The sequence below is a fragment of the Crocuta crocuta genome, unplaced genomic scaffold (genome assembly GCF_008692635.1).
Source record: "Crocuta crocuta isolate KB4526 unplaced genomic scaffold, BGI_CrCroc_1.0 scaffold130, whole genome shotgun sequence".
Classification (NCBI taxonomy): domain Eukaryota; kingdom Metazoa; phylum Chordata; class Mammalia; order Carnivora; family Hyaenidae; genus Crocuta; species Crocuta crocuta.
In genome coordinates this window covers 17353377-17379343 of record NW_027527920.1, presented here as the reverse complement: position 1 = coordinate 17379343, position 25967 = coordinate 17353377, and the positions used below count along the sequence as shown (strand labels likewise).

The 25967-nt window shown below is 38.7% G+C and overlaps 1 protein-coding gene across 6 annotated transcripts in view; it reads right to left on the bottom strand.

Moving 5' to 3' along the window:
* Positions 1 to 672: 672 nt before the first annotated feature.
* Positions 673 to 25967, bottom strand: part of NEDD4 (NEDD4 E3 ubiquitin protein ligase) — a 134625-nt gene continuing 109330 nt past the window's right edge. For all 6 annotated transcript variants that reach the window (XM_077748212.1, XM_077748219.1, XM_077748186.1 and 3 more), the window contains 18 exons: positions 24658 to 24723; positions 21984 to 22103; positions 20355 to 20555; positions 19207 to 19287; positions 18931 to 18985; positions 18778 to 18836; positions 17672 to 17737; positions 13161 to 13390; positions 11867 to 11988; positions 11705 to 11775; positions 9791 to 9886; positions 9396 to 9469; positions 9049 to 9109; positions 6032 to 6091; positions 5842 to 5949; positions 4932 to 5028; positions 1904 to 1976; positions 673 to 1371 (listed from right to left, as the gene is read on the bottom strand). In XM_077748212.1, coding sequence (XP_077604338.1) covers positions 1269 to 1371; positions 1904 to 1976; positions 4932 to 5028; positions 5842 to 5949; positions 6032 to 6091; positions 9049 to 9109; positions 9396 to 9469; positions 9791 to 9886; positions 11705 to 11775; positions 11867 to 11988; positions 13161 to 13390; positions 17672 to 17737; positions 18778 to 18836; positions 18931 to 18985; positions 19207 to 19287; positions 20355 to 20555; positions 21984 to 22103; positions 24658 to 24723 — 1743 coding nt within the window. In that variant the 3' untranslated portion in view covers positions 673 to 1268. The remainder of the gene's footprint in view (positions 1372 to 1903; positions 1977 to 4931; positions 5029 to 5841; positions 5950 to 6031; positions 6092 to 9048; positions 9110 to 9395; positions 9470 to 9790; positions 9887 to 11704; positions 11776 to 11866; positions 11989 to 13160; positions 13391 to 17671; positions 17738 to 18777; positions 18837 to 18930; positions 18986 to 19206; positions 19288 to 20354; positions 20556 to 21983; positions 22104 to 24657; positions 24724 to 25967) is intronic.

Here is a 25967-nt window from a genome sequence, read left to right as displayed (position 1 = left end):
CAGCCCTGACCCCCAGGGCCTGGCACAGGGCCGAGCACACAGCAGGCACGCAGTAACACATTTGTTGAATGTATGCACATGATTTTCACGTACTTCCATTTGGTTAAAGTAGGATTCCATTGGTAGCATTTTTCTAAAGAGTTTCAGATTTATAGTAAAACATTATCATTTTCATAGTAAACAGTATTTTTAAAAAGCGTAAGAAATACGGTAATAAATTTAATACAAACTGTGCATTATGACTATTCTTTGGTTATTTTTAACAAATTATTTGGTTTTTTGACTACAGTGAAATACTAAAAATATAAAAATGCAACTACAGAAATTAGCTTAGTCTGTAAACATAATAAACCCTGTAAACATAGATTTACTACATAATTGTGCAAGTGTAAAGAATGACTAGAAAAGGCAAGTGCTATACACTTAACTTAATTCTTCAAGGCATGTTTAGAAATACTGCTCTGTGGAGCTTTTGTTTAATGTTTAAAGAAGGAATTCTTTTCCCTTACAGACGAAGGAGTGATGACCATGCTGATGAACCATGAGGATATACAGGCAAGACGAGAGAGTTAACACTCTTCACACTCTGCAAATTTGAACTTGCTTCACATGTTTTACAAACCACCTTGTTTAGTAAAGCTACATATTAACAAAAGCCAAATACTTTTAAAATAAAGAAGTAAACATTTTTTTTTACTAAAAAGTGAGTCAGTTGACTAAAAGTACAGGTAACACACTTCCCAAGGATTTTCCAAAAATCTGGGTGCTAAGGTGCCATACGAAGGTCTACAAAATCATAAAACAGCTGCAGGAAGCACTAAGTATATTGCAGTTTACTCAGAGTAAAGTATTCTTATCCAAATATCAGTTTTCTTTCTCAAAAAGCATCACACTTTTCACACATGACACTTATCACAAATATTTCACAGTTATCATTTCAGTAGTTTAAGAAACAACTGCCTGGCCAATACTGTAAGAGAGGTAAATGTTAAGGACAGAACTCACTATTTCAGGTGCACAGGCCTTATATTCTAGAGTGTGAACTCTAAAGATGGAGAGAAACAGTTGTATAAATGCAACACATTATTTAAAAGTGAATGAAATAATGGTAAGGCTGTCATGCTATTTCTTCGTATGCTTTTATATGATTTTCCTCCACTCTCTGGGAGGAAACCATGGCCAAGGTGTAGTAGTTCCCTGGAAAACCGTCAGTCAAGACTTTGCTTACACAAAAGCAGGAGTGAAACACTCCGATTGTTATTTGCAATCTAATCAACGCCATCAAAACCCTGAGTGTTCTCAATGGCCATCTGAAGTTTATCCCATAATTCTTCAAATGACTCATAGGGTGGCAAGTCCAAGCGATTAAAGCTGAAAGAACAGAGAGGGACTGGTTACCACGCTGACAGAGCAAGTCTCACGGCGGCAAGTCTCACGGCGGCAACAGTAATGCTGCTATTTGTGACCTGCTCAGCAATGCTGGAAGACATTTTATCTGGGGAGGAGGAAGATACAGGACTGGACGCTAGCCATGGATTCGTCCCAGGACTTCTTGGTGGTGTCCTGTCACAACCACCTTGACTTCCCAATGTCTGGGTTCATCTGCTATTTTAACCTCCCAAAGGGAATGTTCTAGTTTCTCTTGGGATGGCCCATCCTTCATGCAAGGGAGGCAGTAAATGGTCAACAGTTGGGACCAGCCTCTCCAATGTTCACCTACCCGGACTTCAAGCCCAGGCCTACCTGGCAAAGACGCACCTGTTCCACGGTTGGTGTTTCTACCTTCTCCATTGCTGCTGCTGATGCAGCACAGAGTGGGCTAGACTTTCTGTACCCAGACTATCTCTTAGAGGAGCTTCGCTTTCAGAAAACTTGTTCTCTAAGGGTCTAAGAAACCACTTACCATGTATGGGCTCTTGGCAGCTTTTCAGGGGTACCCCACTGTTCAACTGTAAATGACTGTGGTCCATTTGAGCCTGTCAGGAAGAAGAGTTGCTTTGGTTTCATTTATTCTTTTTTTTTTATGTTTATTTTTGAGAGAGAGAGAGACAGAGTGTGAGTGTGGGAGGGTCAGAGAGCAAGATGGAGACACAGAATCCAAAGCAGGCTCCAGGCTCTGAGCTGTCAGCACAGAGCCTGACTTGGGGTTTGAACTTACAAACTGTGAGATTGTGACTTGAACTGAAGTTGGACACTTAACCTGAGCCGAAGTTGGAAGCCACTCAGGTACCTCTTGTTTCATTTATTCTTTATAGGAATCCCTAGAATTTCACAACTCATTTTTTCCATTGTAGAACGTAAATACACAGAGAACTTTTGCTGTTTCCTAGCTGTGTGTTTTCACATACCACCTCCTCCATAGGTACAAAGAGAAAATGAGTTATTTTCTTTCTTTTTTCAGTCCCATTGAAAATAGCTTTATTTTTTCCTGATTATATAATCTCACTACAAGAAAATTGAAGCAATAGAGAAAAATACAATGAAGCGTATAAAAATCACGTCAAATTCCACTATTAAATCTGAAAAAGCATTAGATCATGAATCATTTTTTGCATGTGCATACATGTGGAATTTTGTGTGCACATGATGTTATCCATGCTACATTTTTGTTTTATTATGGACACTTTCAGAAATTTTTTTTCCTTGAAGTTTTCACTTAGTTCTTCCTTCCTCCAATTCTCAGCATCCTCCAACCACCCAGGTAATTCGTACTGACAACTCGATGTAAAAAACCTTTCATACTTTCCCCCATGTCTTATAATCTATCTAGTTATGTGTGTGATTGCCAGAAGCAGTACTAAAAATATTGACTATTCTCAGTATTAGTTTCTCAAAAAGTATTGCTTTTCACACACCACACATCACAATTATGTTCGCAGTTAAAATTTCAGTACTTTTGTCATTGTTTTCCAAAACATGGAATCATATATATTTCCCTGCCTCTTAATTCTCTCGCCTTAACAATCCATTGCAGGGGCACCTGGGTGGCTCAGTCAGTTAAGTGTCCAACTTTGGCTCAGGTCATGGTCTCACAGTTCATGAGTTTGAGCTCATGAGTTTGAGCTGTGTCAATGGCTCAGAGCCTGGACCTGCTTCAGATTCTGTGTCTCCCTCCCTCCCTCCCCCTCCCTACTCACACTCTGTCTCTCTCTTAAAAACTAAATAAACATTTAAAAAAATCCATTGCGAAAACTTCCTCTAAGTCAACCGATATAAACCTTACACACTTTTTATTGGCTAGATGATAGTGGATTATAATATTAACATTTTGAAGCAAATGTTACTTCTTTTTGAAAATGTGTAACAATTTGAATTATATGCTAATACAACCACCTCTGGCTCCATATGTGGGATATTTCCCCCAAATTCCAAACAGTTCACGAAATCAGTGGATGGCTGTAGGCCTGGACTGCCTAAAAGAGGGGTTGTGGAGCTAGACATGGAAGTGGGTGTTTGTCCTGTCTTGGTCTTTCCCTATTGTAACTGGCTAAAATATAGGAGAAGAGAAAGGAAGAGAAGTCACGGGAAATCACTGCAAAGACAAATGCAAAGAAATCCAATTAGGCGAGGAAAGGGCACGCTGGTTAGGGGCAGAGCTCTGGTCCCTTTATTCTCACAGGGCGCAGTGGCTCTAGGCAGGGAAGTGGCAGCTGCTTAACGGGTTCTACAAACAAATATACACGAAGCTTAAGGAGACCAGGCTTGCTGAGGAGGAGACCACCGTGGTGGGTGGGGGCTAGTGAGTCCATCAGACAGTGACAGCTTCCTCTTCGCACGAAAAATTTGGCTCAATAGCTGCTGAGGCAGCAGTACTGACTTGTCGTCCCAGAACAATTCCAAACTTCGTTGTTGCTCTGAGTGAGACTTTAATCTGAGCTATACCTTCTCTGAAAGATTTTCTTATTAGAATCTTTAAAAGCAAGTAAATGTCATTTCAATAAACAGACATTCACTGATTCGAGAAAAGTTGATCTACATCAGAAACAGTAGGAGTTTTTTAAATGTTTATTTATTTATGAGAGAGAGAAAGACAGAGTGAGAGCGAGCAAGCAGGGGAGGGGCAGAGAGAGAGAGGGAGGGAGAGAATCTCAAGCACTGATAGTGCAGAGCCTGACATGAGCCTCAAACTCATGAACGGTTAGATTATGACCTGAGCTGAAATCAAGAGTTGGATGCTCAACCGACACAGCCACCCAGGCGCTCCAGTAGTGTTTTTATAAAACACACTTCTAGTGCTATGAGATATATCAACTGGAAAACAGTTTGATAGGATGTGCAGAATTTCACTTTATAGAAACAGCATTAATAGTAACTATTCTGAATATTGACAGATATGTGCAGTCTCGTCCCCAGTCCTGCCATTTCCTACAAGGCTGAGGAATAGTAGGCTCATGAGATTCTCTACCCTCCAATCACTACCACATATACACACAACACACACACACACACACACACACACACACACACACATACATACCACGCACATCCACACCACATATGCACACTTTTCCTGTGATGGAACATACAGTGGGAATCAAATTTAAAATTCAAGAATGGAGGGGTACCTGGGTGGCTCAGTCCGTAAAGTGTCCAACTTTTGGTTTTGGCTCAGGTCATGATTTGATGGTTTGAGCCTACTTGGGATTCTCTTTCTCCCTCTCTCTCTGTCCCTCCCCCCATCAATATAAAAAAATATAAAATAAAACTCAAGAGTGGAAAGTAACTCAAGTCATTGTATGCTTTTTCTTTTGCTATCTGATTAGAAGGTGTGTGTATCTTCTGGCCTACTTCAGTGTATCTGATCAAATCATTTAAAGATTAATTCTTTTTATTACGCTAAATGTATAAATGATGAAGTTTGATAACTAATCAGCAATGAAAAACACAAGAGGCATCACTCCATTTTTAAGTGATCTATGCAAAATCCTTACCATATAGCTCCACAAACCCATTCATAGGCACACGAGATGTACCAGTGACAAACTGGAGTAATCGGATTCTTTTCTCTGAATCCATCATTAGGACAGCCTGAATAAGATAAAAACAGCATTTAGGAATATCGCTGGAACAAAAGTAACAAACTAACCCTGAAGAATGTTGTCAGAATTTTTAGTATTCATGATCAGTTATAAACGTAGACCTTTCTGTTATTTAAATTTATGTTTATGGGTGACTACAAATTCCTAAAACTTCATTTCCAAGGCTACATGGTAACTCTTTAGAATGAGATCACAGCCTAATAAAGCGACAAAAATATTTTCTTGAATGTGAATCATGGCTTTTTAATTTCTTTAACATTTTTATTTATTTTTGAGGGAGAGACAGAGCACGAGCAGGGGAGGGGCAGAGAGAGAAGGAGACAAAGAATCCGAAGCAGGTTCCAGGCTCTGAGCTGTCAGCACAGAGCCCTACGTGGGGCTCAAACTCATGAACCATGAGGACATGATCTGAGCTGAAGTCGGACTGAGCAACTCAGGCACCCCAAAGTCATGGCTTTTTAAAATTTACATGTACTGATATTATGAGTTGCATATATATCTCTCTATTAGATAGAAAATACATTTAAAGGAGCCATGCAGGAGTCCCAGAAAATACAAGTGCTGTTAAACAGTTTCTAAGTTAATAAGGAACTAAGCACCCATTGTAGCTGTTATAGCCATTGACTACTTTCTAAACACATACTTTTCTAGAAATATGTGTGGAGTTTGGAACTCTACCCAGAAGGTAGACGTATACAGAACAACATCATTTTTGTCTTATCTATATGTAATCTACTAGTATGGTTAAATTATGATTGAATCTATTGAAAAGTAATTTATGGAAACAGAAGCTTTCAATTACCTTCCAAAACCACTGTATGACTTGATGATTTACACTGTAGCCATTTTTATACTTTGTGTGTTCTCTCCAGTCATTCACATCAACGTCTCCCAATCCACACATAAGAAGCTATATAATAAGAAAAGTCAAATTGTAGATAGGAAAAATAATGGATATTAAAATCCTGTTTTAAAGTAAGAATATTTCTTACCTCTAGTTCATTTTCATCGAAAATTTTGATGAGATCCTGTGGTATTAGTTCAAAAAATCCCTAATAGAAAGAATGTAGTTAAAAACCTGATTAGCTTCTGGGTTGTTATGGGAGAAATCCCACACACATTGATTCCTACCACTATCCAGTCATGGCTTCTTAAGTTAACCAAGATTTCAGTATTGGCAAGAAAATGTATGTGCCCATGGTCTGTTCTCTCTCTCACTGATTCCTCATAACAGCTATTTTTAAACTTTCCCACATTTCCCAAGCCGCTTCCTCCTCTTCCATCCATCCTTTACAGAAGATAATTTTTATTTGAAAGAGAACATAGAGGTGTTTATGGAATTCCCTCAGCCTTCTGCATCCCCACGTATGGACCAGCACTGAAATCGATTGTGGCCTCCTTCTCACTGCAGTGGAGACAGGTGCTGCTTCCTCTCTGTGCTTCATTTGCTTCCCCAAGGGGCTCATCTCACTAAACCTCCTTCTTTTTATTAGCTCACTCCTTATGTATTTACATTTATTTAAGCCTATCTACCTTAAAAAAAAAAAAAAACAGAACAAAAAAGCAAACCGTCTTTCTTGTCTTTACTGCCAAGTTATTAAACATTACTGAACCCACCTGCTCAGCCCCGTGCCTGCCTCCACCCACTGTGGTCTGACCTCTCTGCCACTGTTTCCCTGACGCTGTCCTGGAAACAGTCAAAGACATCTCTGGGGCTAACTCTGATAAACACTTTCTAGTTCTGTATCTTGTTTGACTTATCCACACTATGATATTGTTGAACACACCTTTGTTCTTGAAACTTTGGCTGCTGTTGACGGTTTTTCTCTTGTGTCTCTGTCTGCATTTGCTAATTTGCTTTCAAATCTTCTTTTCTTTCTTTTTCTTCTTTTTCTTTTTTTTTTTTTTAAAGCAATGTCTGGTCCAATTGAATTAGTCTCCATGTCTAGGATTATGACCCTGATATTGGTGGGTTTTTTTTAAAGTTTACTTATTTTGAGAGAGAGAGACAGACAGACAGATAACAGGGGAGGGGCAGAGAGAGAGTCCCAAGCAGGTTCTGTGCTGACAAAGCCAGACTCAAAGCTTGATCATGACCTGAGCTGAGATCAAGAGTCTGACACTTAACCAACGGAGCCACCCAGGCACCTGAAGTCTCCTTTTCTACTGCTCAATCCTTCAATGTTTGGTGTTTCCCCATCTCCACAGTGGCCATCTACTTTCACTGTTCTTACCATTCTTTCCAATTTCCCACCTTACCTAGTCCACAGTCCAATGCATGTAAGCAGATGATTTCCAAATCCATGCTGCCCAACGGATCTCTATCCTTTAAAGCACCCGAAGCTACAGTTCTCCCTTCGGAATGCCATTCAAATACATACGTGGCCACCACCGCTACCATAGCTCCTGCCTTCCTTTTTCTCACCTGTATCACTGTAGCGCCTTCCCATCTGGCCCTGTTGCTAGTCTTGTCCACCTCTCATTCTCTACCCACCACTTCTAGAATGATCTCAAATGTATACTGAATCCTGCTGTTTTACTGTAAAATGGCCTTTAATGCCACCTTCCTTCCCCTAACTAGCCTTCCACAAACCCCCCAAATTCCATCTTTGTTTCCAATTGAGCAAAAAGACCCTCTGTAACCTGCTTCTGCTCAGCTTTCCTGCTTAGTTTTTCCTCCTGCATCATCTCACCAGTGTATGTATGAATTAATGGCATTTTCTCTAACATGTGCAGTCTATCTTATTGCCAGACTACACGTGCCATACATTGTGCTTAGAACTGTATTGACTTCTTCCACGTTGCTGGCTGGTTCCTCTAAGCTTTCCCTGTCCCTTCCTGCACCTCCCCTGGCCCTTTTCCAGCTCTCCTCTGTGCTTACCAAGCACTTCAGGCTTGCCTCTGTCCATTTCACTCCAGATGTGCTGCCCCCTAAAGCAGGACCTATGTCTTTCTGCCTCATGCAGTACCAGATACATAGTGAGTGCTCAATACTGAATAAATAAAAAAATATGTGATGAATATGTAACAGAAGATTTTAAGTTAGCTTAAGAGAAGGGTGCGCTGGGGGCATCTGGGTGGATTAGTCGGTTAAGCATCCGACTTCCGCTTAGGTCATGATCTCGCGGTTCGTGGGTTCGAGCCCTGCGTCAGTCTCTGTGCTGACTGCCAGCTCAGAGCCTGGAGCCTATTTCAGAGTCTGTGTCTCCCTCTCTCTGACCCTCCCCTGCTCACGCTGTCTCTCTCTCTCTTAGAAATAAATAAAAAATATTTAAAAAAAATAAAAAAGAGAAGGGTGCGCTGACAATAGCCTAAATGTCCACTAAGAGGGGACGTTTAAATAACTTATGAATTTACATTATGAATAAAATGCAGTCCCAAGCACAAGCAAGGGTAGTTATGCATCTTGATATGTAAAAATCTCCATAAATATTTGAGAAGAAAGTAAGTCACAAACCAACATGTATAGTGTGATCCCATGTAGGAAAATAGGCAGCATATTCCACTATTCCTACAGCACTTTTTTTTTTAATGTTTATTTTTGAGAGAGAGAGAGAGTGAGCAGGGGAGGAGCAGAGTGAGAGAGAGGGAGTATCCAAAACAGGTTCCATGTTGTCACTGCAGAGCCTGATGTGGGGCTCGAACTCATAAACCATGAGATCCTGACCTGAGCTAAAGTCAGATGCTTAAGCTATTGAGCCACCCAGGTGCCCCTCCTTATCCTTGACCCTTGTTCACCTAAGATTACTTAAGATGCAGCAGTCATGACTGGGAAAAGATGAGAAGCAGGGGTGGACATGAAGAGGGATTGTTAATGGTAACCCTATGGACTTTTTGAATGACTGAGTTTGAACAGTGAATATGTATTCATTTAAATATTTTAATATTAAAATTTGTTTTCAAAAGCCAGTTATCTATTAATTCTTCTCAGACATGGTGGGCCCCAATACTTGAAACTTCTGAATTGTACTTTGAAATTACAGAAGAACAAGCGAAAGTAAATGAATACCTCTTTAAAAGCAGCCATTTGCTTCTGGATTCGGTTTACAAATCGCCACTGTATTACAAGACTAAAAAGAAACAAAACATTTCATTTCTCATTCACATGAACCAAGAAAAAAACTTAAGGTATATTTATTCCAGTTGGAAACAAAAAAATAATGGCTAGGTAAGCCCAAGGCAACAAAGTGAATATGAGTGGATAAGCACGGCATTGTTACAGAAAGAGAAAAAAGAACACTGAAACTCCGGTGATGAAGAAAGAGAAAGAAGATACAAAAAGGTCCCTCCCACAAAGAACTACAAAGTTATTTAAAGTATTTGCTAAATATAATAAAATACTAACAAAATACTTACTAAATATATTCCTTTTTGTTCTTGTTGGTGACAACTATTTCTGATCCACCAATTTTCAACTCATGTTGATGTGTCTAAAATTAAGCATGATATCTTGATATATTATTTTAGTGAAAAAAATAGAATATACATATTATAGTTATACCAGAAACCTGGTGTTTTAAATTAAATCCATTCACAAGCTAAGAAAACTTAAAATATTAGTTTTACTAAAATAAACATGGAATGAGTCAAATGTCAAAGAAAGCAGAAATTCTTGCTGAGACAGCTTTGTTACTGGAAAATAAATTTAAAAATAGAGCACAGAAATGTGTTGAGGATGTGATTTAGCTTCTAAAGTTATAACATTTGTTTCAAAATTTATGTACAATTTTAATTAATCAAAATTTACAAACCTGTCCAAAAAGTTCTTCATCTATGACAAACCTGAGGTCCAATTCTGTTGGATCATTTTCAAGAATCCATCTTAGTGAGTTGTAATATTCACTATCCTAGATGGAGACATCACATATTTAAAATGTGTACATAAAAAGAAAACCCATAAACCTGGAAACAAAGTATGCTGAGGGTTTGAATACTTGGACAAAAGATGAAGTCAGTAGGACATTTTTCCTATACACACAAGTATTATAAAAAGAACACAGTGGCTAGTAATATGAGAGTAAAAATGCATAAATCAATAGAATGGTGACTGCTTTAAATTTTTTTTTAAGTTTATTTAATTTGAGAGAGGGACAGCATGAGCAGGGGAGGGGCAGAGAGGGAGAAAGAAACCCAAGCAAGCAAGCACTGTCTGCATGGAGCCTGATGTGGGGCTCAAACTCACAAATGGTGAGATCATGACCTGAGCAGAAATTGAGATGACTCTCAATGCGCCACCCAGGTGCCTCTGAGTGATGCTTAGTTTGAAAGTTTGGAAATCTTTTTCTATATAGCAGCAGTGGAGGGACAGATTTTATTATCCAGTTGAAGCATCAAAAAAATAGTTCATTTTTCAATGAATATTAACTTCCATGGATACCCAGGAGCACTTAGCACCTTTCTCATATGGCCAATTGAGAGTCTGTTTAAGAAGCGATGAGCAGGTTGTTATGTATACCTAGCCCAAGTTAAAGAAAAATCTCAAATTAAATACAGAAACTCAATTACACAACTCAAATAACTGTGAAATCTTATGATTCATAAAGAATTATACTGCCCACATTGGCAATGTATCCCAAGAAAAGAATAAAAAATATACTTGGTACTCAAGAAGAGATCTTGGAATCCATGATCTGTGTACTGTGTACACACAGTATATGAGGCTATTCAGTACAGATAGCAGGGCTATAGTCAGGTATTTAATCCTTAGGTTTCCATTTCTTTGTAGTGGCCTAACCACAAGGCCTTGCCTTTAGGCTGCCATTTTGAAAACATATGCCATTTATCATAAAAGATCACAATTCAAATGTTGATGCAAGAGATACATAAACATGTTGTATAGCACACTGAAGTAATTAGGGAGAAGTTTACTGATATTGTAACATTCTTTGAGATGCATCAGAAAAAGAAATGGATTGATGGACACATGGGTGAACTGTGGACTAATGTGTAATAAAGTAACCACAGAAAACCCAAGTATGGAATCTTAGTGGTGGAGACACATATGTCTACTACAAAAAAATTTTTTAAATGTTTATTTATTTTTGAGAGAGAGAAAGAGGGAGAAAGAGAGAGCAAGCTTGAGCAGCAGAGGGGCAGAGAGAGGGGGACAGAGGATCTGAAGCAGGCTGTGTACTGACAGCAGTGAGCCTGATGTGGGGCTCGAACTCAGGAAATGTGAGATCATGACCTGAGATGAAGTCAGACGCTCAACCAACTGAGCCACCCAGGTGTCCCTGTCCACTGTAAAATTTTTAAAACTCTATTATGTGTTAGAAGATATTCATAATAGAATGTTGGGGAAAATGTTTGTTTGTAATTCAGAACATGATAATCTATTAACTTCTTCATCATTAAATTCTAACTTTTTTATTAAAAAATTTTTTTTAATGTTTATTTATTTTTGAGAGAAAGACAAAACACAGCATGCGAGCAGGGGAGGAGCAGAAATAGAGGGAGACCAAGAATCTGAAGCAGGCTCCAGGCTCTGAGCTGTTAGCACAGAGCTCGACATGGGGCTCGAACCCACACGCTGTGAGATTATGACTTGAGCTGAAGTCAGATGCTTAACTGACTGAGTCACCCAGGTGCCCCTAAATTCTAACTTTAAAATAACCAGTTGCTTGTTAGATTATACTTTCTCTACATTATAAGTGAAAAAGACATACCACTGATTCCATATCGTGAAGTGTTATTGGTTTGTGTAGCATCATCTTGTAAAATGGGCGGATGAAAAAACCTTTCAAAAAATCAAATATATTGAAAATGATTACCAAATGAAAGAAATAAGATAATTTTACTTAAAAAAAAGTTTTATGCTTAATACTAACCATCCAACAGTTTGCCATGATAAACCGCCATTCCTGCTACCCGGCCAATAAACTTGAAGTAAGAGAGGTGATCCTCATTACACAATCCAGAGTTTGGATTTATCTGTAGGGTATAATTATCCCTGTAAAGACAACCACATTTAAAGGCTCCTTTCCACACTTCATATAAAAGTTTTAATACAACAAATAATTACAAATTAGCTCTGTTTTTGGAGTTGTTTACCTCTATTAGAACCACATTACACCACTGGATTTAATGGTTTTAAAAATAGTCATTTCTGTCAAAAGTAGAAACAACCCAAATGTTCATCAATAGATGAATGGATACATAAAATGTGGTATTCCTCTCACATAATATGCCTCAAAAAGGAAGAAAATATGCTATGCCACGGATGAACCTTGAAGGCATTATGCTGATGAATTAAGTCAGTTACAAAAGTAAAAATACTGTATGATTCCACTCATATGAAGTATCCAGAGTAGTCAAATTCATAGAGACAGAGGCAGAATGGTGACGGCCAGGGAACAAGGGAATTAGTGTTTAATGGGTACAGTTTCAGTCTGGGATAATGAAAAAGTTCTGGAGATGGATGATGGTGATAATTGCACAACATTGTGAATGTACTTGATGCCACTGAACTGCACATTTAAAATGGTTAAAAAAAGGGGCGCCTGGGTGGCTTAGACGGTTAAGCGTCTGACTTTTGCTTAAGTCATGATCTCACGGTTCGTGGGTTCGAGCCCCGCGTCGGGCTCTGTGCTGACTGCCAGCTCAGAGCCTGGAGCCTGTTTCAGTCTGTGACTCCCTCTCTCTCTGACCCTCCCTCCCCTGCTCACGCTGTCTCTCTCTCTCTCCTAGAAATAAATAAAACATTAAAAAAATAAAATAAAATGGTTAAAATGGTAAATTTCATGTTATGCATATTTTACCACAATTTTTTAAAAAGTTGTTTCTGAAACAACATTAGTTATAGTCTCCCCTTTCTGGAACATTATAACACACATTTCTTTGCATCATAGAAATCGTTGTGACTTTCATTTTTTTTTTTTATATTATATTTTAGGGAGAACGCGAGCAGGGGACAGGAGCAGAGAGAGAGGGAGAATCCCATGCAGGCTACATGCACAGTGCAGAGCCTGACGCAGGGCCCTATCCCACGATCCCGGGATCATGACCTGAGCTGAAGTCAAGAGTTGGATGCTCAACCAACTGAACCACCCAGGCATCCCAACTCTTTGTTGCTTTCAAAACAGTGATTTTTTTTCTGCATACAGTCATTGTGAAGATACTTACGTAGCAGAATATTCAAACAACCCATAATAAGGGTTAAACATTTCCTTTGAGATCAGGAAGAACCATTCTCTGGCCACTCCTCCATAATCTAATCCCTTTTCACCATCGAACTCAATCCACAGTCGAGCCTTGAGGAAATCCGCTCTCTTGACACCCATAATTCTCCGGTAAGAGTCCTCAAGGACAGTTGCACGGCGAAGTTTCATTTCGAATTTGTTTGGAATGTCATTCTGAAAACCCAGAAAAAAGAGACTTATAGTTTACATCAATTCAACATCATGGCAAATGTATTTCTCATGGAAGTTACAAAAATCATTGTGTGCTACCCTGTGCCCAGGACCCTTTTCTAAGGAACACGTGATTAGAAATATTGCCTCATATTTCCTTTATGGTATAAAAGAATTCACATACTTTTCTCTAATCACATAAAAATATAGATTTTTGATTTTTATACTGGAAGAAGCAGTTACTGATAGTGGCAATAACGCTCACATTGAAGGCATTTCATGAGCAGTCATTTCTGCATTAAGTTCCAAACCATCCGGTGACCTACAGTCTAGCCAATGCCTGCTGTTTGCTGCCTGCCTGATGGTTCAGGGTTTTTCCCAACCTCCACCTTTCTTCCTCAGAGCCTCTTCTGCTGTACTCATTAATAGGCACTAACATTCACAGACTGTCCCAGGCACGGTTCCCAGCATTTTAATGGGTTAATTCATTTACTCCTCATAACAACACAATGAAGAAGCTATTAATATAACCTCCATTTTATGGATGAAGAAACTGAAGACGGAAGTTAAGAAAGTCTTAGCTCTCGAGTTTCTGCTGTCTCACTGATTTTTTAATACCTCCTTTGCTTATGCTACAAATGTATTTAACTATGCTTTTAGGCAGATCTTATTGTAAATTTTATAAAAAGATGTATGAATATTTTATTCTTGAGTGCTTTGTGAACAATGTTCGGTGGAAACCAGTAAGAGAAAATTTTGTCACTTCAAAAAGAGGGAAGAGGGTTAATTCCAAGGAAAAACAAATCAATCTCACTCTTAATATATTTAGGGAAAACAGAAAGCCCTACAGAAACATAGCAATATAAGCAGTTTTTACAAGCAATATAAGCATAATACAGGCAGTTTCCTCTGCTGCTTAATCATTTAAAAGTAAAGGCAAGATTAGAGAAAAACAATTTGAGACTAGACACAGGCATCCTGTGCAGCCAAGCATTTACTGAGGGCCTGCTCTGGGCCAGGCCGCCTGCTCTGGGCCAGGCTGTAGGCTAGGTAGCTCTGGCAATGGGGATGGTAGGTAAAGGGAAAAAAACTGTGGTATAAGATATGATTCCTTCCTCAAAGAGTTCATAATCCAATTTGTGTGTGAGAAATAAATGTAAATATTACTAATCCTGAGACTTGCAAGAGTAAGAAAATTGCTAATAATAAAGATATAAGCCATGTTCTGTGGGACCTAAAAGACTGAGCTATATTATTTGCAAGTGAGGTGATCCAGGAGGCTTTAAGAGCACATCCTGACTGGGGGGAGAGGGAGGAAGTCCTGAGGAGCAGCAGGCCAGAGCACACAGGGGGGATTCATGTATTTAGCAAGAGAGAGCAGAAAGGAGGGAAGGCGTTGCTGTGAGAAGAGAAGGTGAAAAATGGTGTGGGACCAGAGGGTAGGAATGGTGAATGCTGACTGGGAAGAGCTGCTGAGTAAGGGGCTGCAAGATCAGATTGTTCTCAGAGGCTGATGGGGTCGAGTAACAGGTGGTTTTAAAAGGAGAGATAAGGAGTGCGTGGGTGGCTCAGTGGGTTAAGCATTGACTCTTGATTTCAACTGAGGTCATGATCTCATAGTTCGTGAGTTCAAGCCCCACACTGGGCTATATACTGATACCACAGAACGTGCTTGGGATTCTTTCTTCCCCCATCTCTCCACCTCTCCCCCACTCAAGCTGGTGTGCTCTCTCTCAAAATAAGTAAACTTAAAAAAAGTTTTTTTAATAAAATAAAAGGAGAGACAAGAGGCACACCAGTCAGTTAAGGGCCCTGAAATAGACCATGTGAGAGAGGGATGGCAATGGAAGACACAGATGGAGCGACTTCCTTGTTTGGGCTGAGTAGTGGACCAGGGTGTGGATGCTGGGGTCAGGGTCCCGGTGTTCAAATCCCAGCTCCATTTCACATTTCTTTTCTAAGGCTTAATTTCCTCATCTGTAAATTGAGACAATAATAATAGTCACCCCATGGAGCTGTTTCAGAACTCAATGGGATAACGCATTTCATGTTATTTCATGTATTACTTGGTATCGGGCACATGGTGAGCTCAGCCATCCTTGTTCCTCACTAATGAGATGGTAAGAAGAAAAGGTTAAGGAGAACTCAGGGCTTTGTAGCAATGGTTTTTAAACATTTTTATATGTCTTGGTGTTCTGCTCTTTTGCTGTAATATGTCTGATACAGATTTTATTTTGTAAATCCTACTAGGGACTTTTTGATAAACTAAGGATGTAGGTTCTTAGCCTCTTCCTCATGCTCTTGAGTCTCTCCTTCTGGAACAACTCCATGTTTCTTAATCTTTCTTTCATTTTTTAAAATCTCTTTATACACCTTTGTTGTATTCTGGGTAACTTTCTCTCTTAATCACCTATATATGTAATTTTGATCAAGAACATGGACTATGGAGCAAGACCACTTGTCCAGCTTTGCCACTAATTACCACAGGACTTGATCACATTACCAAATCTCTCTGTGCCTCAGTTTCTTCACCTACAAAATGTGATAACAGTCTCTTCCTTATACAGTTAGTATAGATTCTACATCAATACATGTAACTTGCTAAGAAGAATGTCTGATTTGCAGTGAGAACTTAATAAGTATTACCGCTTTCATTGCGGTTTCTGTGTTCTGTGACCTGTTTATGAAGGTATGTTCCATATCTCCTGCTGCCTGGAAGACTTCAACAGTTAGATACTGTAACATGCTTGTAAGAGTTCAGAGTGGCAAGTGGAGACGCTAGTGCTTCTATTCTATCAGCATATTTTCATTAAGAGTGAGAATATTTAGGGTTCTGAGCCTGAGTAGCTCAGTCGGTTAAGTGTCTGACTTCAGCTCAGGTCATAATCTCGAGGTCTGTAAGTTTGAGCCCTGCGTCTGGCTCTGTGCTGATAGCTGGGAGCCTGGATCCTGCTTCAGATTCTGTGTTTCCCTCTCTCTCTGTCCTTCGTCTGCTCACGCTCTGTCTCTCTGTCTTTCAAAAATGAATAAATGTTTAAAAAATATTTAAAAAAGTTAAAATATTTACCAGAACAATAGATCAACAAACTGTTAATATCCCAAAGAATTTTAAGTAGAAGACAAATTTCCAGGAGCAATTTTTATACAGTTATTATTGAGGCTGAGTTTAAAAAGTTGCTGATATTTTAGGCCTTCATTAAGGTACAAGATATTTTCACTAAACAACTATTGTATTTCATTCTTTGTTAAGTTTTGGATGAAAAAAATCTGTGGTAGCAGACCCACCATCTTGAATCTTTGGAAAAGCAAGCTTCCGGCTTAGAATGCAAGAAAAGTGTAACCCAATATAGCCACCTAGTGGTACTATTCCTAAACTGCAGGGAAAGGGGGAAAGTATGAGCAAATTAGAAAGGCATTGCAAAACGGTCATCACCAACAGAAATGAAATAGATGGGCAGATGATGAGTGTAGTTCCAAACATTAAATTTGTGGTGATAGAAAAAAAGTAAAGTATACTGAACATATCTGATAAGAGGAGACCAGCAACAAGAGCACTGTGACAATCACAGTTGTATTTTCAGATTTTGAAAAGATATGATATATTTGAAGTTGTAAGGAATGAATAACAGTGACTGGAAAACACAGTCCAAGCAGAAAAGGAATCTAGAGAGTCCTCCTACATAATCAGAGATCAGGCTGGGGGATCATCTCCTGAACTGCTCTTCCTCATATTTAAGCCCAAGCTCCACAAACCCTACTAGGAAACCAGATCAGAGCTCTTTAAAAGCAAACTTGAAAAGACTTGTTCTATATTACAAGGTATCTTGGAAAATAAGGAAAGACACAATATACAATATAATTGTGGTCTCTAATGATATGTAACACTGAGTGGTCAAGAAAAAGCAAACATTCCCCACAAGAAACTATTCAAAGTTGTTAAAATAGAGAATAAATTCTCTACTTTTACTTTTATTTATTTATTTTTTTTAATGTTTTTTATTTATTTTTAGGAGAGAGAGAGAAAGACAGCGCGAGCAGGGGAGGGTCAGAGAGAGAGGGAGTCACAGACTGAAACAGGCTCCAGGCTCTGAGCTGGCAGTCAGCACAGAGCCCAACGCGGGGCTCGAACCCACGAACCGCGAGATCATGACCTAAGCGAAAGGTGGACGCTTAACCGACTAAGCCACCCAGGTGCCCCTCTACTTTTACTTTTAAACATGCATTTCCCACACTTTCAGTCTACAGACCAATCATTCCTAAGAACTCAATATAAATATAACTAACCTGCTTCTTCAACTTTCTTCGGAAGAACTCATACTTTCTTTTGTAATCCCTGGAGTAGGGCACGGCCTTGAGTTGAAAATTTTGGAAAAATAAAGAAGGTTTAGGTTGTTTTTATTCTGGAACAATTTTTAAAGTTTCCTTCTGGATATTTTATGAACATAAGTTAAAGGCATTAAAAGAGAATATTTGGAAAGAAAAGTTTAATTTGCAGAAAAACAAATACAAAACTTAAAATTTTTTAATTTCTCTGTTTAAGATTAAATTGTATTCAGCAATTCCCATGGCTGTAATTTTCATCATGCAATATTCTTGAAATGCAAAAAGCCAGAAACAGGAAATTTCTTCCAAGTAGAGAAATATTAGAAATGAAAATTTCCATTTCTAAAGAGACCTTCAAAGTGATTTCTCCTTTAAGGGAGCAATTTGAAAAATGTATTTTTTCCTTGAACTCTGAGGAGTTGCCTTTTTTACCCATTATTTTAAAAGACTAAACATGGAGACTAAAGAGTAATCTGAAAGAACTGGATCTTCAATTACATTTGTTTTTGTGAATTAGAAAATAATTAAAATCTCAAAAACTAAAAATGGAACAAGTAGCTGTATAAAAGAAAATGACTCTCCTATCATTAAACTGACTCAAGAGCAGTATAAACGTTATACACAATAATATTTATACTTAAATGTGAGTATTTTACAGGCCAGCATTTATAGTAATTTCTACCAAAAAGTTCAACACATGCCCCTGGAGTTGACAGGATGCTGTCTACTTTCTCCTCTGGTACATTCTTGGCTCCTCTCTGATCTGCTGAGGATTGCCAACATTCTCTTTCAGGCAGAAGCAAGTACCAGCCTGAGGACAGGGGCCCACTGCCTTGGCATTTGGCTACCTGGCTCACTAGTCTCCTAAAGCTATTGCAAGGGTAAGGACAAGGAGTTTATACCTCTTTTCAATCCATTGAGACCTTGAGTGCGGGTAGTGGGAGAAAACAGAATTGCAGACATGCCTTCCTCTCAAAGTCTGTGGGATTATACCCTTGACCATTCACACTTGAAAAGACAGGTGAGAGGAAAATCCCATCAGAGCATACTGATACAAAGAGACTTACTGGTCCAGTTATTGCTACACTCTGCAACCGGGGATCTTCCCACTGTGTTCTTTTTATATCTGAAGAGGGAGAGAAAAAAAAGTGTTCTTTATTCTCCTGCATAACATTCAATATCACAAAAAATTATGTAATGAAAAGTCTCATTGCACATACTGTGATTTATATAGAAAATTCTTCCATCTGTATGAGTTCTTTCTTCCCATCCTGGCTATAATGAAAAATATATTTCAATTATTTTAGGAAAGGGTTTTAGATGTATGGGTAAAAAAATGGCATTGGTTTCATGGTTAGTTTCCATATTCCATTCTTAGTAGAAGGCATCAACATTTTAAAATAACACTACTTATAGTTGTGGAAAAACTACTGTATTCCAAAATACAAAATGTTGGAGACAGACGGGTTAGATTGCTGGCATTTCTACAAACTTACAGGTAAAGGCCCCAGATCATTGGAAGAATCAAGTGATGTCTTTCCTCTCAGATGAGCTGGAATTTTCAGTCTTGGATCTTCCTTTTTTTGGTAGAGTAAATAAAAAAAAAAAAAAACCAACACACACACGTTTTAAAATCAAGAAAGTTTGTTACTATGTTTTCTAATATCAATTGATATTTAAGATATTCTCTTTTAAAAGTCTACTTTTATTTCACTTGCTTCAACTGTGAAATGATAGTTTCTCTGTCTAAAACATATCATTCGAAGGCTACAATATTCAGTTCTCAGATCTCAGAGTAGGGTCAGTGTTACACTTCATCTCTTTCACGGAAACCATTCAGAGTACTTTGCCCCATTCTTTAGGGATTGTGTCACTACAGAGGTCTCTTCTCTAAATAAAAATTGCTGAATGAAAGGGACATTAAACTAGACCATGTGTTATTTCTGAGGCCCTGAGCATGCTTTTTGGCACCTGTCTGTCAAGGTGTTAAATTTATTTTTTAAAGCTTAGGAAGGTAAGCTCAAAAAGGTTATTAAAGTCAATTCAAATTGCTAAAAAAAGAACAAAATTCAATGTTTGGGTTAATTTATATATATTATTGCTTTAATATTCTTTTATTATGTAATTTGTTAAAGTATTTTAGTATCATTAAGGTATTTTGATCTTTTAAGTAAATTAATCAAAATCTAGTCATCTGTTTCTGATTTTCTGTAAGTTTTCTATTAGTGGTGAGTCAACTACAAAACAACTTTAAGCCTTCTTTTAAAATAAAACTAATATTCTACCTAGCCTCGCAAGGTTTCCTGGGAATTAAATGAGATGCAGTTTCAAAAGTACTTTGGAACTACAAACCAACATATTAAGGTTAAGGATTATTACTTAATATCTTTCTAAGCATTTATTCTACTGTGTTAAAAGAAATTTAAAACAGGAAGTAAGTGTATTTCCATGACAAACCCTAAAAATATTAAAAATGGGCATAAATATATCTTGAGTAGAAATAATACTGTTAAGAATTCAGTGTATCTTCAAATGAACAGTAGGAAATATAGGTTATATTAATGCACACTTTAAGGCTATAGGGAACTGTACGTAAGAGTTAAGATTGTTGCTCTAAATTCAGACCAGAGAGTATTTAAGTTACCCAGGTAGTAGTTTTGGTGTTGTGGTCGATAAAGAAAGGTCTCCCATTTGGTGCGTGCCGGACTTCCCAGCCTTTAGGAAGGAATCCTTGCTCCATTTCAGCCGGCTGGGTCACCTGTTGTGCTGAATCACTCAGGAGAACTTGTGGTTGTGGGCGTGTGGTTCCCTGGCAGGGCTGCAGCTGACCGGTCTCCACGGTGGCCTAGCACATTAATTAAGTCATGTTGTCATGTTTTACAGAGAACACACAAATGGCTGCGGTTAAAAGCTAACAGCCTGCAAACATAGATCTAAACATTGCAGACTCACGTCTCTCATAAAATGTTTTGTCAAACTTTGTTTTTAAAATAACTTTTATAATTTCTCAGCTAATTCTTGATCCGTAAGATGGCAGTCACAGTCCACGTTTGTACTGAGGAAGCTAGGTCAGAGGGACTGTGCCCCAGCTGCAAGGGAAGCCATGGTGCCAGTTAGAGGAGGTTGTCTCCGCTTACCCAAAACACACACATTGTGGGGGATTTCCCAGATGCAGAAGTGGCTTCAAATACTGGGCAAGCAAAATGAATGGCAAATACCCACTGTAGAAATGGATAATGGAAATGTAATATATTCATATGATGAAATATTAGGCAGTAGTTAAAAGAAACACACTGGATCAGTATTTAAAGGGCAGGGATAGGATTTTAAAACAACGTTGCACAAAAAAGATTTAGAATTACATAATAGGACATCTTGGCAAAATTTGAAACACAGGAACATAACACTACTTTGCATTGTTTAGCTCTCTATGTAAGTGTGTAGAAGAGACTGGAGGAAGTGTGGGAGGACAATGCAAAAAGATAGAAGTCTGCGGCTCAGAGGAGGACCCTCCCCAGGACCCAACTTGCTGCACTCTCAACTCAGCCTTCCAGCCTCCAGAACTAGAAGAAGGAAATTTCTGTTTGTTTAAGCCAAAATAGAAAATTAAATACATACATACATACTGAAAGAATACCCAACAGACTTAAGATGGTGCTTCCCTCTGGGTAGACCAAGTGTTTGGCTAAAACAAATTTGGTTTTTTATCTGATATAAGATTTTACCTTAAAAATTAAAATGTCTAGAAACAAATATGGCAGTAAATTCTGGGTGTTAAGAAGATGGGTATTTGCCCTATTATTCTGTGTACTCTTCAGTGTTAAAAAATTTCTCAGTAAGAGAAATGGTGATAAGATAAACTTTAAAAAAAAGATAAAATAAAATTTTTTTCTAAACACTTATAAGGAAATATCACAAAAGGCACTCACTGTTGCCCAGAACAAAATGTCACTGTCACAAATTTCTTGAACAGCTCCTGATCACTAAGATTATCTTTTAGAGAAATAATGATCTTTAAGCATTTAAATTACAAAATGATCCAATCGACCAAAATCATTTACTCTGTCCTTTTATTCCCAGTTGGACTTGTTTTACATGGTAACAAGTGGTAACCATGTGTATTGGAGCTCTGTAGGAAATCGTAGCACTGATGCTCGCCAACAATTACAAGATGCTAGCAGTGTCCAGTATATACTACAAAGTGATGTAATAGCTTCCATAGGAATGTGATGGCTATGTAAGAAAACAAGTTAACAGATAGATTGCAGGGTACCTGTGCAGTGGGCTTTGTCCAAGTAGTAGTTCTGGAATTGTGATCTACATAATACGATCTTCCTCTTTCATCTTGTTTTTCTTCCCAACCTGGTGGTAATCCAGATGAAGTAGGCAAAAGCTAAAGTGAAGAAGAACAGGAAAACTGAATATCAATTAAAAACAATCCTTTTAAAAGGACCACCTCCTATTTTCACTGCTATCTCTCTTTAAAATGAATAGAGTTTTAACTTATATTTTAAGGTGTATGAGATGAATTGTAAAACATTTTACTTAAAAAAAGAACAGAACAGGCCATGATGATGAACGTTGTACCAACATTAATAAAACATGACAGCAATGATGATCACACACTAAATGCTTTAACACAGATCCTGTCATTTAACCTCCACACAAATCTTAATGAGATAATTGCTATTAGTGGCCCATTTTTATTTACAAGGAAACTGAAGCTTAGAGCACTGGGGGTAATTTCCTAACAGATACATTGCTAATTTGGAGCTGAGATCTGAACTAGGTAGTCTAACTACAGAATTTATCACCCATGTGTGCTGAGTCAAAATTACCCTGGCTTTCTTTCTGTAAGGGCTGGGAAGTTGCTACTTAGGAGTTATTACTAATAAACAAAGAGATTTGATTATTTCCAGATTTACTCAAAATAGTCCAAATTTGGTCTTCCATTTTGGATTCTTCAAGGTTTGGCCTGGTTCCTCAAAGTGTCTTATACATAAAAACTATTACGACTGGTCTGTTTACCACATACACTGTCCCTAGACACACCGGGGCTAGATACACATTGCTGACAGTAATGATGAGCTATTAAGTCTACAAAATAATGGAATTTAAAGTTGCTTAGTTTTACAAAGGCCCAACAGCTGCTGGGTAGATGAATGAAATGTAGTAGATACATCTACACAATAGAATATCATGAACTACTGAGATATCCAGCCATAGCATGGTTAAATCTCAGAAACATCATATTAAATGAAAGAGGCCAGACATCAAACTACAATACTGGATGATTCCACTTGTAAGAAATTTCTAGAAAAGGTAAAAGTGTAGCTCCAGAAAGTAGATGAGTAGTTACCTGGCCGGGAAGCAGATGCTGGGACTGAGGGAACTTTTTGGGGTGATGAAGCGTTCTTAAACTTGAATTGTGGTGATGTTAACACAACTGTAGAAATTTACTAAAATTCCTTTATTTGTACACTTAAAAATGAGGGGATTTTATGGTATGCAGATTGTATATCATGAAAACTGTTTTTAAAAAAAACCCTTATCAATGTATTGAGAAGAAAAAGGTATGGAAATCACCTTTCTAGTACAAATAAAAATAGAAATAGATGTAAGTACAGATGAATATAAATCATCTCTAGATTGTGCTGCTCATCTAATGCACTAACATTGTTTCTAGGATGAATGCCTGTCAGTCAGTTAGAAATGCAACATTTTCCTTGTAGAAGGACATTACAACACAGAGGGAAAAATACCATGGATTTCCACTTAAGCAGGCTCCCACCTAGTGGAGGCGGCCAGGCAAATGGCAACAGTGAGAATGACGCTGGTGAGGGCAGTCTTTCTGTGGCATCTTCTCTCTTGTAGAGGGTCAATACTGACTGGGCCAATTGCACAGGTACGTGGCCCCCCTCCTTCCTCAGCATGGGACTGTGTCCCTCTATTTGTGCAGGGCCACCTTTTTAGATGGATGAGCCACTCTTGGTTCAAGGAATTTTGAGCCTCTCTGCATCCCCATGCTGGAATTTCCATAAAAGCAAAAACAATCCTCACTTTTCAAAAATAATGTATAGACTGCCATTCAAAATTACAATTGGTGAAAAAAGGTGAGACATTGTAAGTGGGGAAATGGAATGCATAAGACACAGAGAAGGGAGAGGATCAGAAAAGGGGGCAGACTGTTTGGAAGAAAAAGCAGGGACAGGGGTGAAGGTAGCCAGAGGTTTCTGTGGGTGGATGAGGACGGTAGGCTGAAGGGGCTGGGAACCTGGGCATTTTCATTTGGTTTCAAACACAAGCAAGGGCTGTGTAAAGGGGAGATAAAAGTATTGAGAGTTGATCCAGGAAAAAGATGAGGGGGGGAGACCAAAAGGGGGTCAGCAGTCCAGGCATGGGGCTGTTAAGATCTGAGAAGGAGGCAGAAGGCCTCAGTGGACGTGGGCACAAGTCTGAAGGGAAAGGAGAGCAAAGGATTGATAAACTCCACCCAACTTGGCCACGGAGCTTGGCAATACCAGTGCATACCCGTCCATGTGACTGAGCCTTGATGTGACGCTTCATGTATGGGCAGGCACTGTTGCTTGGTGGCAGGGGCCAGTGCACAGAGCACAGGCAACTGGACACAACTGTGAATTATACACTGCCTGCAGACCGCCTCTAGCCAGCACAGTGCCACAGCAGAAAAGCCCAGATATCACCCACAGTCACCAGTGCAGAGACCTTGCTTTCTTACTGTGGGGGACAGAGTTGCCCCATTTCATCTCTAAAAGGTCTACCTCCCCCAGTTCCCCTCCCCTGAACCTCATCTCTAAGAACCTAGATTCTGTACTGGATTGGTTCACTGCTAGGCAGTCAAATGTTTCTATTCAGTGTCCAAAGAAGAAAAAAAGTTTTTGAGTTTCCTGTTTTTACTGACAATGAGGGGAGAAGATAAAACTCACCACAGGAAGTGTAGGCTGCTCCTCAAAAGTATAGGCTTGTAAGCTGCCTCTTCTGCTGGAATGATTCTTATAAAAAAGGAAAAGCGACAATAGCTTTAGGCTTGTGATTTCTCTCTGAATGGCAGATAAGGTAATGGGGGGAGGGGACTGAGGGGGTAGAAGGAACAGTGGTGTGGAGACTCTGTGTCAAGGCACCGGGTGCTTGATACCACCCGTGTGCCAAATATATGTTCCCGTATCGGGCTCTGTGCTGACAGCTTGCTCAGAGCCTGGAGCCTGCTTTGGATTCTGTGTCTCCTTTTCTCTCTGCCCTTTCCCTGCTCATTCTCTATCTCACTCTGTCTCTCAAAAATAAATAAATGTAAAAAAATTAAAAAATAGGAGACTAGTGAAATATATTAAAGGTTACTTGCACAATGGAATGATGTTTGATAATTCTTCTTTGTTAGTTTAATTTTTTTTTAATTATATTTTGATTTTGAGAGAGAGAGAGAGTAGGGGAGGGGCAGAGAGGAGGAGAGAGAATCCCAAGCAGGCTTCACACTGTGAGTGCAGAGCCTGATGCAGGGCTTTAACTCACAAACTGTGAGATCATGACCTGAACTGAAATTCAGGAGTCAGCTGCTTAACCGATTGAGCCACCCCGCCACCCCACTTCTTTGTTAGTTTTAAAACGAGTATATCTACATTTACTGAAATGGTCCAATGTTTATAACAGAACAGTGAAAAAGATGATCTCAGGTTAAAAAATGATATAATAATATATGTGTGTACATATATGTTTATAAATATATAGAAAATGTTAAGCACAATATATGCCAAACCATTAACAGCAACTGAGGGAGCATAGGCTAGAGGTAAGATGGAAGGTTGATTTTTATATTATATTTCAATACTGTTTGAATTTTTAACTGTGACCATAGAAAACTTTGAAATATTAAATCATTATTACTTTTTAATTTTTTAAGTGTTTATTTTTTGAGAGAGATAGAGAAAGAGAGACAGGGCATGAGCAGGGGAGGGGCAGAGAGAAAGGGAGACACAGAATCTGGAGGCAGGGTTCAGGCTCTGAACTCTCATCACAGAGCCCAATGTGGGGCTTGCACCTATGAATCAGGAGATCATGACCTGAGCCAAAGTCAGATGTTTTATCAACTGAGCCGCCCAGGTGTCCCAATAATAAATTAAAAAAAATTATTATGCACATGGCATGAAATTCAGAAAGTACACAAAACACGCATCCTGCTCATTCTGTTCCTCTCTTCAGAGATGACGAACATTAGCAGTTTCCTGTTTTATCTTCAAGAAAT